This window comes from Canis aureus, chromosome 14 (genome assembly GCF_053574225.1).
Source record: "Canis aureus isolate CA01 chromosome 14, VMU_Caureus_v.1.0, whole genome shotgun sequence".
Lineage (NCBI taxonomy): Eukaryota > Metazoa > Chordata > Mammalia > Carnivora > Canidae > Canis > Canis aureus.
In genome coordinates, this window is record NC_135624.1 from 47,827,502 (window position 1) to 47,844,855 (window position 17,354).

The following is a 17,354-nucleotide window of genomic DNA, read 5'->3' on the forward strand; positions in this document are numbered from 1 at the left end:
TAGACCAATATTTCTGGAGCCTAACCCAGTACCTGGCATATAGCATGTACTGGAATCATAGGTACATACACCTTAAAGGAATCAATCAATAACACTGTATACCCGCTATACTTTGTACTGTGGTCTAGACCCTTCTTTCATTATTCAGAACCACCTGGTTAATTCTACTTTCAATTACCATTTGGAACAGAATTGTGTTTTGCTTACTGCCTCTAGAAGGAGTTTGTCTAAAGTAGCTTCTATTGATTTCTTACTTTTTTTGGTGTTAGTGTCTTGATTATCATTAAAAAAAAATCTATGTGGGGTTGCTTTCTGATTTCTACTCACAACGCTAACTAAAGGTAAAACAAACTCTTGCCATCCATGTTATGCTGACATACGTTTCCACTATGTACATAAGCTGCTTTTTATCACCTTAGACTTAAAACCCTCAGGGGAAAGAAATATATGATGGTCCCTTAATATTCAATAATGTTTTACAAAACTGAAATTACCTGGAACATTCTGAATGATATTCGCCACTAAGGCACTAAAATGGCATCGTATATCCTTCAGTGTGTCAGAGTCTTTTTCATTTTCTGCTTCCAGGAGTTGTCTAGTTAAATCTACATATTCCAATAAAGTGTTGTTGAGGAAATGTGTTTCATTATCAAGGCCACCACTTGCACTGAAAATAAGAAAGAAAAGGCGATTTTAAATTATAATTTAAATAAAAATAAATTCCTACTAATCAAAATCAGAATAATATACAGACCCTTGAACAATGTGAGGGTTAGGGACACCTACCTCTGCTACCCCAGCATATAACTTTTGACTGCAAAACTTAGCTACCAATAAAGAGCCTGCTGTTTGCTGGAAAGCTACTGATAACTTAAACTGTCGATTAACATATATTTTGTATGTCACACGTATTATATACTACATTCTTAGAATAAAATAAGCTAAAGAAAAGAAAATGTTATTAAGAAAATCAGAAGAGAAAATATATTTACAGTACTCTACCATTAAAAACCCACATACCAATGGACCTATGAAGTTCAAATCCATGTTCAGGGGCAATTGTATATTAAACGTGGCACAGTTATAGTAGTGTGCAACTTAATATACAAAAATCAAATGAACATGATTTTGGCTTACAAATATAAAATAGATGGTGCTTAAGAAACTGCTACTGTAATATGTACTATTCAAATTCCATGCATACCTCTAATCAACTACTCTGAGTGTTAAATGTTATTCCCTCCCTGGCAAAATATATAGCTTCTTAAAATAAGGAAAAAAGGAGGCCTCAGCAAGAGGCCTGATAGGGAGAATCAGTTTAGAATCAGGTAGAAAGAGGAGGGGCGCCTGGGTGCCTCAATCGGTTAAAAGCAGCCGACTCTTGATCTCAGCTCAGGTCTTGATCTCACGGTTGTGAGTTTAACCCCCATGTTGGGCTCCACACTAGGTATGGAACCTACTTAAAAAATAGATAGGTAGAAAGAGGAAAGACTAGTTGTATATATTCTCAGAGATGCCATGCAAATTCACATTACGCCTTTAGCACAACTAATCAAATATCCATTAGATACTTATTCTCAGCAAGATTCTAGATAGGTAGTACTTTGGATACAAAAATTTAAGAGCATTCAAGTAAGAGTTCTGGTTTTCAAGTCTTCTATCTATACCTATGGAGTTGCCTTAAAAATATCTGCAGTAATTTTTTGAGGCAAGGGTTCTGTGCCTGGAAACAATGACCTAGAAGGAAGGAGGTCATTTGGTTAGTCAGAAGTCTTAGATTCCAGTTTTGTTCCCTCACTTGACTAGCAGCTACTTCAGAGGATTTTAGTAAGAATATAAGTTAGTTACTATATAAAAAAGGATTAGTAAACTGTAAGTGCTATTTAAATGGTTAGCTATTATTTACATTTATTTTGATCAGTTTTTCCTTGTTCTATTTGAAAAGTACTTCTAAAATATATGACTTTTATAAGCAAAAATAATTTTTAGTAGTTGAGGCCATGAAAACAAGAGTACAGTGGTACTACAGTATATTAAAAATATCAGTCTACAACAGTAAAAATATGTTGAACGAATCCATAATGAAATGTTCTCCTTCATTCTTTAAAGGAATGTTTTTAATTTCTGACTAATGATTTATTACTGGATGGGAAACCAATTTAATAGACTGCAACCTGGCTTAGAATAAAACATTCATTCATTTAAAAACTACTCGTTGAATACCTCTTATGCATACTGGAGTAGCTGGGTGAACAAAGCAAAGATTCCCTGCATCTTGGCCTTTGGAATTTATTTTTCCCCCTTAATCGAGGAAATGAAAAGTCCATAATACTAACAGCCTTACAATATTACTTTCTCTTAAAAAAAAACAAAACCAAAAGCAAAACACATAATTGTGTTCAAAACCATTACTGCTCAATAGTGACTACAGCTTTTGTAGTTAAATTTTCAATATATCAACATTCTTCAGTTCCTCCAAATAGTACCATTCAAAGATTCTTCATTCACGAACACAACATTAAAAGCAACACAACAGAAGAAAAAAAGATACAGATACGTATTAGGTTGTTGATTTTTTGCATTAAGCCCAGCATGTTTCAAATTCTCTTTTCCTAACTTCCACTGTTTTATTTCCACGTAGGACCAAGAAAAAAAATGTTTCTTTTTCTTTCTTTTCGTTTGCTTTTCAGCTACTATAAAAGAAAAGGTAAGTCAGCGGTCTAAATTCTCTTTAATTAAAGCTCTGTTTTGAAAGCACTCGTCAAGAGCATTTGATGCTCACTGTGGAAGGTATGAGGTACATTAAGAAATAATCAAGACAGGTGCCAGAGTCACAATACTGCATTTGTTTATTAACACTCTTTTTTCCTAAGATCTCTGTTCAGTTACCTTTTTTTGGAGGTGATCAGATATACCTCCTCCCCGCCCCCCCCACACTCCTTCAATAGTCAGGCAATACAGTTACCCCTCTGAGGGAAAGAGTTATTTTCTCAATTCAAAGCTGATGGGGTTTTCCTCAAGGAGCTGGTCATAGTGTAAACATGCCTTTATTCTAGCAATAACTCCAGGTTTTATGTTCTCATTGGTGAAGGGTGGAAAGTTACGGACTATGAATTATGTTCACAGATTTCACGATTTTCCCCAACAGGAGAGATTAACAGTTGATTGGAATAAATCTGCAAACCTTCTAGCATTTAGCCTTTGTGTATATGATTTTACAATCCAAAGGAAATAGATCTTTAAGATGAGGTAAGAAATTGTTGAGTCAGTCACACAAAAAAGGCTACTGTCCACTTGCTTTAGTTACTAGATTCCTACAAATATCAAAATCCCAGGAACAGTATAGCTAATTTTTGCCTGAACCAGTCTAGTACTGGAGGTAGATTTTCTTCAATACAGATGCATCTTTGGTAAATAATGCTCAGAGCGTAGCATTTTTTTGTCATTGTTGCAAAGGTGCTTTTCTGTTTTTATATATTTCATAAGAGAAAAAAATATTATTATTCCCTAATTCATTCCAAAGTTTTAAAAACCAAAATCCATTACTGACCTGTGACTAATGACACCAGCATCTGCCAGCAGTTCAAATATTCGTACCAGTTGTACTCGTAAAATATCTCGACGCCTGCGCCGTTTCATATTCTATTTCAAAGATAAAAAGGTAGTAAGTAAAAGTCCTTCAGAGTAGTTGATAGAAAACTTTCTGGCATAACTTGGAAAGAATAAAAGTGCATATCTCTGGGCTTTTAGGGTTCATCACAATTATTTTGCTTGTGCAATGTAGACTTTGAGCATTTTAGTGGCTGCTGAATCAAAGAGATATGTGTGGAATTGTTTGAAATTAATGAGCCAAATAAAATCACATGATGTTTTATGTGGCAATACTCCTTGTGTGGGGGGAAAACAGAATCCTATAGTTACTTTACAGTTACTTTAGTGATTTGCTAACCTGACAACTTAGAACTGAAGCAGCTAAGTAAATTGTTCTCACTGTATCATTAAGAATCCCTAAAATATCCCCCCAAATATAACACAAAGGACAAATAACTAAAGGGGGAATGAAGAAATCCCAAAGATTTTGCTCTGCCAACATTTTCCACTCAATAATTTTGACATAAAAACTAAATACAAAAGAAAAAAATTCTCTGATCATTACAATATGAATAAATCTGTCTTACTAGAGCCAAAATACTAATGGCTAGCATGGGAGCCGTAATATCTCTACCGGATTCGGATTCGGCTTCCAATTCCCATTGGAAGGAAAAAAAATGTTTTTCTCATTGTAGGAAGTGACAGATCTGCTGTATCACTTTCTTCTATGGTCATTATGTCACTATGATGTAATTGTCACAGTACAGAGCAACTGGAAACTTCCTTACTGGTCTTTCACTTTCAAGTCCATAATCCAATTTCCTGCCTTCTGCAAGGAGGCCAATTTGCTAATGACTAACTCATTACATTTCATTATGTTTCTTTTTAGCTCTTTATAAAGTTTATGGCAATTTGTACTGAACAGGATGGTTTTCTAAGCAAGGTTTGAGGATTTCTGCAAAGTTTTAGATGACTTGTTTCCATTTTGTCTCTACAGAAGGATTTTGAGTTAAAGCACTAAAAATAAATCTTACATTCAAGGCACATCACTGTACTTCTCTATTCACTTGCTACGATGACTTCTTTCCCCTGAAATTCTGAAGTATAAATATTGCTACTTAATTTTCTTTCCAGTTCCACGTCCCTCTAATGAATCATCCTGTACTGTAATCAACATACTCATTCTGAAACAAAAGTCTAATCAATTACTAAGTGGGGATACTATCACTACTCGACAGGGCTGAATTAAAGAAAGGAAGTGAAGAATGACAGATACTGTCTTCAAGTTTCTAAAAGAGCAGCTATTGTCACCATGTCCTTCTGCTTTAACTCCTCTGTGACACTAACAGCAGTGATTCTCAGTCTACTACACCAGGCTCATCTAAGATGGTTTTTAAAAGACTTTTGGGCTCCATTTCAGGGATTATCTCTCTCTCTCTCTCTTTCTTTTTTTTTTTTTTTTTTTCCATTTCAGGGATTCTCATTCAATAGGCCCCAGAATCTTTAATTTTTTAAGAAGCTCCTCCAGGTAGTTCTCAGATGCCCACGCGATCTAATCACCACTGGTCTACTGGGTAAAGCCAAGACCAGGACAGTCTCCCATGAGATAGTTCCTATCTTGCTTTGCAGCCCAATCAATCACTTTCTCCATAATATAATCTTGCACAAGAATCTGCAATGTCCAAATTCTTTTACGAAGTTTGCAAATGCTGTTTCTCTTCCTAGAATGTCTTTCTCTTGCTTGTCCACTGGGCAACACTTTTCAAATTTCACCGCAAATATTGGTGCTTCGTGTCTACTTTTTCTCCACGGGCAGAGCCAGCGGCTTTCTTCTCTGCAGTTTGCAACCTCTCACCTATGATTTTATTCCGGTGAGTAATACATTGTTGTAATTATGGTTTGCATATCTGCCTGTACCACTAGACCTGTGGTTTCTGAAAATGGCTCAGAACCTGACACAGATCTATGGATTTGGGGACACAGACCCAGGGTTGGCAAAATACGGCCCTCAAGCCAACCCTGGCACATGGTTGCCTAAAAAATTTTTTGGAATATAGCTACACCTCTTTGTTTAGTAGTCTATGCAGATTGAGTAGTTGCAACAGAGACAGTAGGGCTTGCAAAGGTGAAAATATTTACTATCTGGCCACTTACAGAAAAGGTTTGCTGACCCAGATCTAGACCCTGACTGTCCCCACTTTAGTTAGAGTAGTTTGGTTTTTAAAAAGATTTTATTTGAGAGAGAGAGAGAGAGAGAGAGAGAGAGAGAGAGAACAAGCATGGGGAGCAACAGAGGGAGTGGGAGAAGCAGACTCCCCACTGAGCAGGAAGCCTGATGCAGGACTTGATCCCAGGACCCCAGGTTTACGACGTGAGCAAAAGGCAGACGCTTAACCAACTGAATCACTCAGGCTCCTCCAATTAGAGCAAGTTAATGTTATATACAATGAATTTCTGCCTAAGATCTTCTGTGAGGAGGAAAAGAAAATATTAAAAAATTATTGAGGAGCACCTGGGTGGCTGAGTCAGTTGAGTTTCTGACTCCTGATTTTGGCTCAGGTCATGATCTCAGGGCCATGAGATTGAGCCACAGGATGGGCTCTATGCTGGGTGTGGAGCCTCCTTAAGATTGTCTCTCTCCCTTTCCCCTTTCCCACCCTTGTGTGCGCTCTCTTAAAAAAAAAAAAATGTTGAAAACTGCTTCAGACGATCTTTTGCATATTTACTTCTTAACTTCTAACTTTTGGTATAATGTATTGATACAGAAGGCAAATAAGTACCTGCCATATAAATATTTAATGATTGAAAACTACACAGCTTACCTCTGGCCTTCTTTCGAGTGCTTCTTTTATTATGGGGTGCAATTCCTCTATTAGTTCCCTAGAAGAAAAATTATACACATTTTTAAACTAATAGCTGAACAGATATAATCTGATATGCAAATATGTAAAACTAATATAATGATGTGAAATGATGAGTGTTAACACTAATTTTACTGTTTTAAACACAATCTTTATTATTTTGGATTTATTTATTTATTTTTTAAAGATTCTATTTATTTATTCATGAAAGACACACAGAGAGAGAGAGAGAGAGAGAGAGAGAGAGAGAGAGAGGCAGAGACACACACAAAGGGAGAAGCAGGCTCCATGTGGGGAGCCCGATGTGGGACTCAATCCTGGAACTCCAGGATCAGCCCTGGGCCGAAGGCAGGCGCTAAACTGCTGAGCCACCCAGGGATTCCCTATTTTGGTTTTAAGTAACATGTGCACACTGTAGAACATTGGGAAAGCAGAAAAAATGGTATAGGCCACCTATTCTAATTTGCAGAGGCAAATACCATCAAGATTGTTATTCCAAAAAAAAAAAAAAGATTGTTATTCCATCATTTGGCAACCCACATACATCTTATATAGTTGAAATCCTACCATATATGAGATGGTACCTATTTCCCTTTAACATTAGAATAACTTCCACATGTCTTTAATTAACTCATAATACTCTATTATAGGGTAGGATACCATAATTCTTCTAAACATTTATTACTGGTTAATTAAATTTTATCTATTTTTTAAAAAAGATTTTAAGTATAATCTCTACACCTAATGTGGGGCTCTAGCTCACAATCTCAAGATCAAGAGTCACATGCTTCACCAACTAACTGAGCCAGGTGCCCCAATTTTATCTCATTTTTGTTATTATAAATACTGCCTCAGTGAGCATCTTCATTTCTGATTATCTCCTTAGGATTAATTTTTTTTAATGGAATTAATGAATCAAAGGGCATCAACTTCATGAAAATGATAATTTTATCTTTGCTTATATTCTGATTTTAAATAGAAAACGTGCTCATTGTAGATGATTGGGAAAATAAAAAAAGGATAATAAGAAAATGAATCTACAATTTCATCATCTATAAAACTACTGCAGATAATCAAAGTATTTGCCTCCGGATTGTTTCTATTTACAATAATTTGTTTTTTAAGAGGCCCAGATCATTTTTGTAATCCATTTTTTTCTATCAGAATAATATATTTACTTGTCATAAAACAATCTTCTAAAACTTCACTTACGATGATGCCATCCCACAAATATAGACCTATTACAATTTGCTAACCTAGTCTCTGTTGTATGTATTATCTCAGAGATAAAACATCAAACATCACCTTAGTTCAACAGAGGACAATGTCAGAAGAACAAATAACAGGCTCAGCAGGGAATAACAAACAGAATCTCAGGTAAAAATGAAGGATTTGCTTTGTTAATATCAAAAAAAACATCGGGATGTTTTTGAGGGATGCCTGGGTGGCTCAGTGGTTGAGTGTCTGCCTTCAGCCCAGGGTGTGATCCTGGAGACCCTGGATCGAGTCCCACGTCAGGCTCTCTGCATGGAGCCTGCTTCTCCCTCTGCCTGTGTCTCTGCCTCTCTCTCTGTCTCTCATGAATAAATAAAAATAAAAATCTTTTAAAAAACCCCAAAACTTCAAGGATGATATAAAATATGTACGTTAATTATTATTTTTTTAAAATCTAATTCTCTTGAACAAGGAGGGGAAGAACTATAGTTTTTGTTTTGTTCTCTCTTTTTTTTAAGATTTTATTTATGTATTTGAGACAGTGGGTGAGACAGAATGAGAGTAAGAGAGAGAGAGAGAGAGAACAAGCAGAGGGAGTGGCAGAGGGAGAAGCAGACTCCCCACTGGAGCAGGGAGCCTGAGGCGGGGCTGGATCCTAGGACTCTGGGATCATGACCTGAGTGGAAGGCAGACACTTAACCGACTGAGCCACCCAGGGGTCCAAAAAACTACAGTTTTAACCAAAAAGACAACACTGTAAAATAATTCCATCACTGTATAAATAAGTAGAAAAATATTAAAAATGTACCCGGCATTTTATTATTTTTAGAATGCATTTATACATAGCATAAGTGATTTTTATAGTAATCCTGTGAAGAACACTGGGGAAATCTTATTTGCGCAATCAAAAAAAATAAATAAATGATTAAATAAATTAAATGACCCGTTAAATGTTACATGGCTGATTAACTGGTAAATGTCAGGACTGATATGAACTATCCAGATTCTAAGTACTCTATCACAATTTCTCTCCAGTAGTACATTTACTATTTTTGTGCATAGAGAAAACATATGAAGATAATTACCTAAAAGCTCCGGGGTTGGTCCTGCCAAGACCTAGAACAAGGGATTCTGTGATTTCCATGCTCTCAGAGCGCATCATTGGAACTATGTGCTTAAACAAGGATGAAGGGGATGGGATGCCAATAATCTGGAAAAAAAAAATACACTTATAGCAGCCAGTAATCATAGCACATGCAACTAAATAATTTGGCACTCATGAATATTTCATCAAGGGCAACAGATAGATGAAATTTTACTGTGAATAGGACTTCAAAATTCACCTGTGAGAACATAATCTAAAAACATTAAGGGATCTGTCCAATGGTTCACTGAAAGTTTGTTAAAAGAATTTGGGCTCTGTGGCTCTCTGAATTTCTTACAGATATCTACCATTACATAACAGGCTGACTTCCCTCATTTGATACTCTATGTCTTTTGATCCATAAAAAGGAATTAAACAAAATTATTTCTAAGTCACTGGTGTTAAAGTAAGACACTCAGGTGTTACTCAGTTTTCTAAATTTTCTTCAACCACCTCATAATATTTTGTGTCAGAGCCTGAAGACTATAGAATGGTTCTTATCAAGTATCAGATTGCATCACTACATGATTTAGGGAAATTCTACAAAGGTATTAATTAATTAATTAATTAATTAATTTAAAGATTTTATTTATTTATTCCATGATAGTCACACACACAGAGAGAGAGAGAGGCAGAGACATAGGCAGAGGGAGAAGCAGGCTCCATGCACCGGGAGCCCGACGTGGGATTCGATCCCGGGTCTCCAGGATCGCGCCCTGGGCCAAAGGCAGGCGCTAAACCGCTGCGCCATCCAGGGATCTCGGTATTTAATTATTTAAATGACTTCTTTCAGATACTGAGAAGTGTGAGAACTATAGGAAACCAACTAAGGAAAAATGGGGATGAAAATGCCTCTAAAAATATTATGATGTATTTAATGAGCATGACTCTCTTTTCACCAAACTCTCTCTATATATAATGTGTGTGTGTGTGTGTGTGTGTATGTGTGTATACACACATATATATAAATAATTGATTCCAATCAGGAATCCATAGTAATAGAACTCCTCGAACTATTTTTATCACTAATACAAGTAATACACTTTTCAACCAAATTCCTTCATTGTCCTAGAAAAGAAATTTTAAAACATTATTTTATGGTGCCATTCAGATTCAGTGGTAGACTGGGAATTCTAAACTTACTTTAGAATCAATGCTATAGCCACTATCAGGGGTAGATGCCAACGTCTCAGGAGGAGAACACCTCACAGAACCTGTAGATGTTGAAGATGAGGTGGATGTCGCCGCACTGCAGCAAAGGAGCAGATAGTTTCTCCACAGGCCAATGTAGGAGTCACTGCTTGTGGTAGTATTTACTTTCTTAGCATTGATGGGGCTACTAGGGGGAAAAGAAGAGAAATAGGCAGATGTAAATAAATCAATGTGTTTTGAAGGTTTCTTTTATCTAAAGCTAAAGATCAAGTGAAGTCAGGAACTTCAATTCAGGTTCAAAAACTCTCTAATTATATTTAAGAGCAAGAAGAAATTAACTGTACTTCATGAGGACGTTATCCCACACTCTATCACATCATCAGTTACTCCAAATCTTTACCATTATCCCCCAAATGAAAACCCAATGCCGTTTTCACTAATCCCTATCGACAGGTGGCCTTCCTTATAATGTCATCCCGAAAAGTCAGGTCACTGAGCTTGGCATCTCTTCCCTTTGCATACTTCTACAAACCCGCCTATATTCATATCCATATGAATTCATATCCTCTTCATGAATTCTTTCCTCTTTCAATAGATTCCCCAGACACATACTATGCACAAAGCACTTTGCTATGACATAAACTAACAATTCGGTGAGACTGAATTACATGAAAAAGATGAAGGAATTATAAAACTACATCCTTTACATCATTCATCTCCCTCTTTAATACTTCCAACCTGTATGACTTTTTCAAATATGTACTTGTAAAAACTGACAGTCTACACATTTTTATTATTTACTTATTCATGAGAGACATAGAGAGAGAGGCAGAGACATAGGCAGAGGGAGAAGCAGGCTCCCTGAGGGGAGCCCGATGTGGGACTTGATCCCAGGACCTGGGGATAATGTCCTGAGCCAAAGGCAGATGCTCAATCGCTGAGCCACCCAGGTGCCCCACATTTTAAGATTTATACTAAGAAAATAACTTACTTTATATCAACCTGTGGGGATAACGACTGGAGCCTCGTGTATGCAAACATCCAAGCATAGCTCACAGCTGTACAGCAGTGTTTGGGAAGGTTTTCCTGCTTTAAAAAACTGGAGAGACTTATAATCCATGGGTCTTGGCCTTGGGTCACATGTGCAAATATCCATATGTGTGATGGACTAATCACATCAAACTGGTGGCTGATGGGAGATGAGTTCCATTCTGCTAATGTCTGTAAATCTATTGAACTAGGGCAATACAGCAAAGTAGTCTATGTAGAGAAAAAAAACAATGGATTATCACACATTTCAGTAACTTTCAAAGTTCCACCATCTGAATTGCATTAAACTGTAAGTGGCCTATTGGTAGTTTCTAGGACCAAAAAAAAAAGAAAACAAACAAACAAACAAAAAAAAAACAAAAAAACAAACCCCTCTGTTTTAGAACCCAAGATGGGTTTCAGGGAGTGTGTGTGTGTGTGTGTGTGTGTGTGTGTGTGTGTATGTGTGTATACACACGAACATTCTTGAAATTGCATAGAACTTTTTTTTTTCTTTTTTTGTATATATGTGCACATGTTTTTTCTGGAGAGAGACTGCATAGCTTTCACTAGTCTCAAAAGGATCTATAAACCAAAAAGGTGGAGAATTCATGTAGGAATATGTAACTTTCGTGGGTGTACTAGAGCTGCCAAGGAAGTGAAAAATGGACCATTAACTTCATGCTGACGTGCTCAGAATACGCATAGGCAGAAAACAGACAGGAAAATGATCTCCTCCACAGAGGTACATATTCTTAATATTTGTTCAACAATATTCTAAGCTCTTGTACTGAAGAGATAAAGATTTACCTTCAGAGCAAATTATATGTCATTTGAACAACAACAACAAAAACAAATGGAGTCTTAAACTGAACAGAGGCTCAATTCACTCTCCCAGTCAACAGATATTTACAAAGCACCTGCTACTCAGCAGGCATGATTTTAGGCACTAGAAGAGAATCATTCGTTATTCTTTTTTCTCATTGAAATCATAGTTAATATTCTAAACCAGAATTCTTTAAGTTGTACAGATTTATAATCATCACTTATGTTTATAGAATCTTTTTATTATCTCCCTTGGTTATACATTAAGTTGTGAGTTACAAGAGTCAGGTGTTACAGAGAGCCCAGACACCTTGTCCATGTATTCCAAATAGGGAGAAAAAACTTCAAATAGTCAAGTTTGATAGTTACATTTATGTCCATACTGAAATTTTTTTTTTAAGATTTATTCATTTATGATAGACAGAGAGAGAGAGAGGCAGAGACACAGGAGGAGAGAGAAGCAGGCTCCATGCCAGGAGCCCGATGTGGGACTCAATCCCGGGACCCCAGGATCGCGCCCTGGGCCAAAGGCAGGCGGTAAACCGCTGAGCCACCCAGGGTTCTCCCCTACGGAAATCTTGATGTATGACCTTTCTTAAAAAAATCAAACCCAACTAAGAAGGCTAAGTGTTTGCTGATAAAGTGTTTTTCTTCATCTTAAGGAGTTAATTACTTATGACCTGGGCATAAAATACTTTCCGATGCATCAAATTTATAAAGAAATTCATACACGTATGTCTGTCTGAATTTCAAAAACAAGACTAAATAGCATGAAATCATTACAGTTACCTGATCGGCCCCAGTGAGATGTATGAAGCTCTCAAGAATGGATGGGCTCAGCCTGTCCATCACATCTATGGCTAATTCATCATCACCCTATAAAAAAGTTATTATATGTCTAAAAACACTTAGGAATGACTAAGAACAGTAGCCAAACCTAAGAAAACATAACAAAGTTCACATTAGTACTATTTGTTACAAACAGAATTGAGGGCAGATGGGTTAGTTTAGACCCAGTGGAAAAGACTCTGTTACTTTGTTATAAAGGTAAGTTCTATCTGCATGGTAACAAGAGAAATGGGATAAGAATGAACAACAAGATAGTTTTTAACTACTTTCATTAGATAATTAAATGATAGATCTAAATCTTACCTTAGGTATTTCCAAAAGTGCAAACAAAGCTCGTATTTCTCTAAGGACACTGACGGCTAATCTCCTAGTGGCAGGTCGACTGCTACAGAGAATGACAAGTGCAAACCCTTCAACCACATGGAATACATTGGAATACGGGCTCCTTTCCAGAGGAGGGGGGTGAGAAGCTCCATTAGCCACACCATGCTTGAAAAATAAACAGAAGTTAAAAATAAAATAATATGTGTAGACATTCCAGTACAACCATCAACAAAGAGTACAGCAAATCATATAAATTATAGCTACAGGTCTGCCTCAGCTTAAGCAATTTAAATCATATTTAATTTATAAAAATTTTAAAAAGTATACACAGAGAAAACAAGCATTTAGTTAGTAGTCTAAATATGAATTCTGTACCGAACTTCTACCATCCTCTGGCTACTTTGTAACCTTGGAGCTGACACTGTTAATCACTCTTGGTCTAACTTTTCTTTGTGGAAAATGAGGGGATTGAATTGAACCATCTGAACTCAAAGTGTAGACCAGCAGTATGGCATCACCTAGGTGCTTGTAGAAAACAGAGATTTTTCAGGCCCCTGGTGATTTCTTTCTTTCTTAAGATTTTATTTATTTGTTGGCAGGGGGGATGTGGGCAGGGGGTGGGTGGCCAGGGAAGGACAAGCAGACTCCCTGCCCGGCAAGGAGCCCGACTTGGGACTCAATGCCAGGACCCTGAGATCATGATTTGAGCCAAAGTCAGACACTTAACCAGCTAAGCCACCCAGACACCAAGGCCCATGCTGATTTCTATGCTCACTGAAGGTTGAGAAGCTGGACAACTTAGATGATCCAGTTCTAAAATTCCAAGGTTCTAGGACAATATATTATCTTAATAATTTGAGCACCTTTCATAGTAAAGAGCCATACCAACTGTATATGCGAGGTAGGAACTAGTGCCATGGATAAATAACTCAAATAACTCAAATGGAATTCTACCAAAAATTATTATATCAGCTTTAAATATATTGGAAACAGCCTAAATGTAAGCTAGCATTGCCACTACTCTCTGTGTTCATTCAAAACTAATTGTTACTAAAAAAAAGGGGGTGGTGGATGACTGGGTGGTTCAGCGGTTGAGCATCTGCCTTCAGCTCAGGTTGTGATCCTGGAGTCCCGGGACCGAGTCCCACATCGGGCTCCCTGCATGGAGCCTGCTTCTCTCTCTGCCTATGTCTCTGCCTCTCTCTGTCTCTCTCATGAATAAATAAATAAAATCTTTAAAAAAAAATAAACTAATTGTTACCAAAGGAAGGTTGGAAAGGTTGGACACACAAACACTATGTTTAATATCTGAACTGCACGAAGATTCAGTTTAAGGGATTATGAATACTTCCAAAGCAAACAAAACTAATCAAATGTTTAGTTTTCAAGAAATCAATATATATTAAAATCACTGTTGGTCATTCACCACCAACCACATACAAAGGGACAATACAAAAGAATTTGGTACCTGGGAGTCCTGGTTTTTGTTATGCACTTGGGTTGCTTGTTTCCACTGGTTTATTAACTGTACCAACATCTTTACAGCATTATCAAGAAGCGTGGGATGGACATCAGTCACCTCACGAACAATAAAATAAACAAATCCTGAAAGAACATCCTCCCGCCAATCTGGAAAATCAAGCATTAGTGCCTGCAGGGTATTGAAAGCCAGAGCACGCAGTTCTTCATCCATATGAATTGTGAGCCTACCAAGAACAAAATTCCATTAGCAAACCTCAAAACCTTCTAAGTAGTTTATCATCTACACCTTAAAACTAAGAACTCAAATATATATATATATATATATATATATATATATATATATATATATATATGTCCTCTTCTCTGGTTTGTAAGAACTAAGAAAATAAGATCCCAATGTTCACTTTATGTTTATATTCACCCCTATGTTATTCTATATTCACTTGTTTAAATTCATATATGAATCTATGAATATTAGTTGTACTTTTACTATAATTAAGATAATAAGTTTGATCATAATTAATTTGGTGTATCTTTAAAAATACAGATTGACATATCAGAATTCCATTTAAAAAATTCTTTAATCCTTAAGATGCTGTATGTTATATTGTAATCAGTCAAAAATTACATCCAATCATATCCTAGCCCTATCTCACATTTATTTAGTCCTTTACTATCACTAGAAAGAACATGATTTATCTGTCATTTTTTTCATGCTGCTGAGGTTACAGTTAGATATAAGACAGCTGATTATAAACAAGAAAAGAGAATAAACCAAGATGAAACCAATTTAACAGAAATAACTCCAAAGTATGAGAGTAAATTTTGGAACAACATCATAAATAGGGTGTACTTAATAAAGAATGGGGAAAAAAGTGTTGATTTAACACAGAAGTCCCTAAAAAGACTTAAAGGAGAAGCTATGTAAAATTATCTTTTAAAGATATCAAAACAATAGAAGGACATGAAAGTAATATTAGCTAAAGGATTTTACCAAAACATAAAATGGGACTGGTAAACAAGAAAACCATAAAAGATGGTCACAGTAGGACACTACCAATATATAATACTCTATGAGCAAGAGTTTCTGATTCGGGACTGAAGAGGATTCTTTTAGTGACTGACCATTCAAGACACACGCATCAGAGTTAGGAACAGCCTGAAAGAATAAGGGAAGCAGGTAATATTAACCACATGTCACAATGACTGTTGCTCAGAAGTTGGGAGGGTGGGAATGACAGAGGAAGAAAGCTGTGTGGTTTAGGTGGAAGGAGATCTCACTATCTCCACCCTGCTGAACTCAGCTCTGGTCTTCATGAAGCCAGCCTTCCACTGACAATGACACCGAACAGAAAATATATTACAGCTAGAAAGTCCTGGAAGCAAGCCACGAACCCACACAGCAGCAGCAGCAGCAGCGACAGCAGCACATCAGAAATATCATATGGGGCCAGATTAAGGATCTCTAGCCCAGCATTCTGTCTCTGATAGTGGCACCAGGAGAGGAGCTGTGGAAGAAGAGTGACTGTCCCCATGATGCTGACTTTAAAGACTTCAACAGCCCTTAAATCCAAATGTACACATGTCCATCTTAGACCTATCTATGTAACTTGGCAGATACCCATAGGAGTTAACTATGCACTGTGTAGACAGCAACAACGTAACCTGGCTAATTTAAGGCAGAGGAATTAACTTTCCTTATGTCTACTACCTAGCATACAGGTCTACAAATGCATCTTTGTTTTACTTGCTTTAATTAAAAAAACAAAAACAAAAACAAAAACAAAACAAAGATTTAGAGATCATTAATTCCAAATGATAGGAGAGGGGGACAAAAGAGAACAGACCCTAGAATCTTCTTTCCTGAAGTAAATTAATTGGTAAACAAATCTCACAGGGGAAAGAAGCAAAGGAAGTCACAAGGCGGTTGTTCACAGTTCAGATGTTTGCTCCCTTCCTTCACTGGGCTCCCCCATCCGTGCCCCCTACACATACAGTTTCACTTTGGTGGGGGATATGGGATCACCATCCGCAAAGGTGTAGGTGAGGTAAATTAAGGGGAGAAATAAGAGTTCACCCAAATGAGAGCTGCTGATTCTTTCTCCAAGGAATAACATTACAAATCATTAAACTCCTTTTCCTTCCCGAACGCTGACATGAACTTTGTAACCCTTTAATCCGATTCACAGCAAAAATTAAGAGACTGGAAAGGGATGAATTTATCTCCTGGTGCAAAGTCTCAAAGTAACTCCTTTTCTCCCCTCATGATCCTGAATGGAGACAAATGCCATCCTGTATCTTGATGGCAACCTGCAACGGCCGAGGATAGGGGAGTGAAGGGTATGGGAAATGCTAGGTGTTTTCCAGGAGGAGGTAGAAAAGGTTGCCGAAGGTCCATTAACTGTTCACGGTGAATTTTAACTTAAGTCTTAGTGATAAGTGCTTGGCAACCAGTAAACGTCTTTCAATACAAGTCAAGTGTCCCTCCTCTGTGACAATCATGATACTTGGGTTTTTCATTTACAGCAGAAGTCAGCAAACCATAGCTCAAGGGCCAAACTGCAAAGGGCACCATGGGAACACAGCCATGCTCCCTCCTTTACATGTTGTGCATGGCCGCTTTGGGGCTCCACTGGCACAGAAGAGCAGTTGTGATGGAGACCATATGAGCTGCAAATCTTAAAATATTCCCTCATCCCGTCCTTCACATAAAAATGTTTGCTGACCCCTTCTCTACAGAATCCCTAAGTCCAACAACAAAAAAGTAGCTCTTTCTTCCTTAAAAAAAAAAAAAAAAAAAGATTTTACTTATTTATTTATTTGACAGAGAGAACTAGAGAGCACAAGTGGGGGGGGGGAACGGCGGGGGAAACAGAGGGAGC

The 17,354-nt window shown here is 37.1% G+C and overlaps 1 protein-coding gene across 10 annotated transcripts in view; it reads right to left on the reverse strand.

Moving 5' to 3' along the window:
* FRYL (FRY like transcription coactivator) overlaps positions 1-17,354 on the reverse strand; it is a 191,273-nt gene that overhangs the window by 76,448 nt on the left and 97,471 nt on the right. For all 10 annotated transcript variants that reach the window (XM_077847955.1, XM_077847956.1, XM_077847951.1 and 7 more), the window contains 9 exons: positions 14,459-14,696; positions 12,970-13,155; positions 12,607-12,693; positions 10,955-11,223; positions 9,955-10,150; positions 8,753-8,877; positions 6,414-6,471; positions 3,551-3,642; positions 495-667 (listed from right to left, as the gene is read on the reverse strand). In XM_077847955.1, coding sequence (XP_077704081.1) covers positions 495-667; positions 3,551-3,642; positions 6,414-6,471; positions 8,753-8,877; positions 9,955-10,150; positions 10,955-11,223; positions 12,607-12,693; positions 12,970-13,155; positions 14,459-14,696 — 1,424 coding nt within the window. The remainder of the gene's footprint in view (positions 1-494; positions 668-3,550; positions 3,643-6,413; positions 6,472-8,752; positions 8,878-9,954; positions 10,151-10,954; positions 11,224-12,606; positions 12,694-12,969; positions 13,156-14,458; positions 14,697-17,354) is intronic.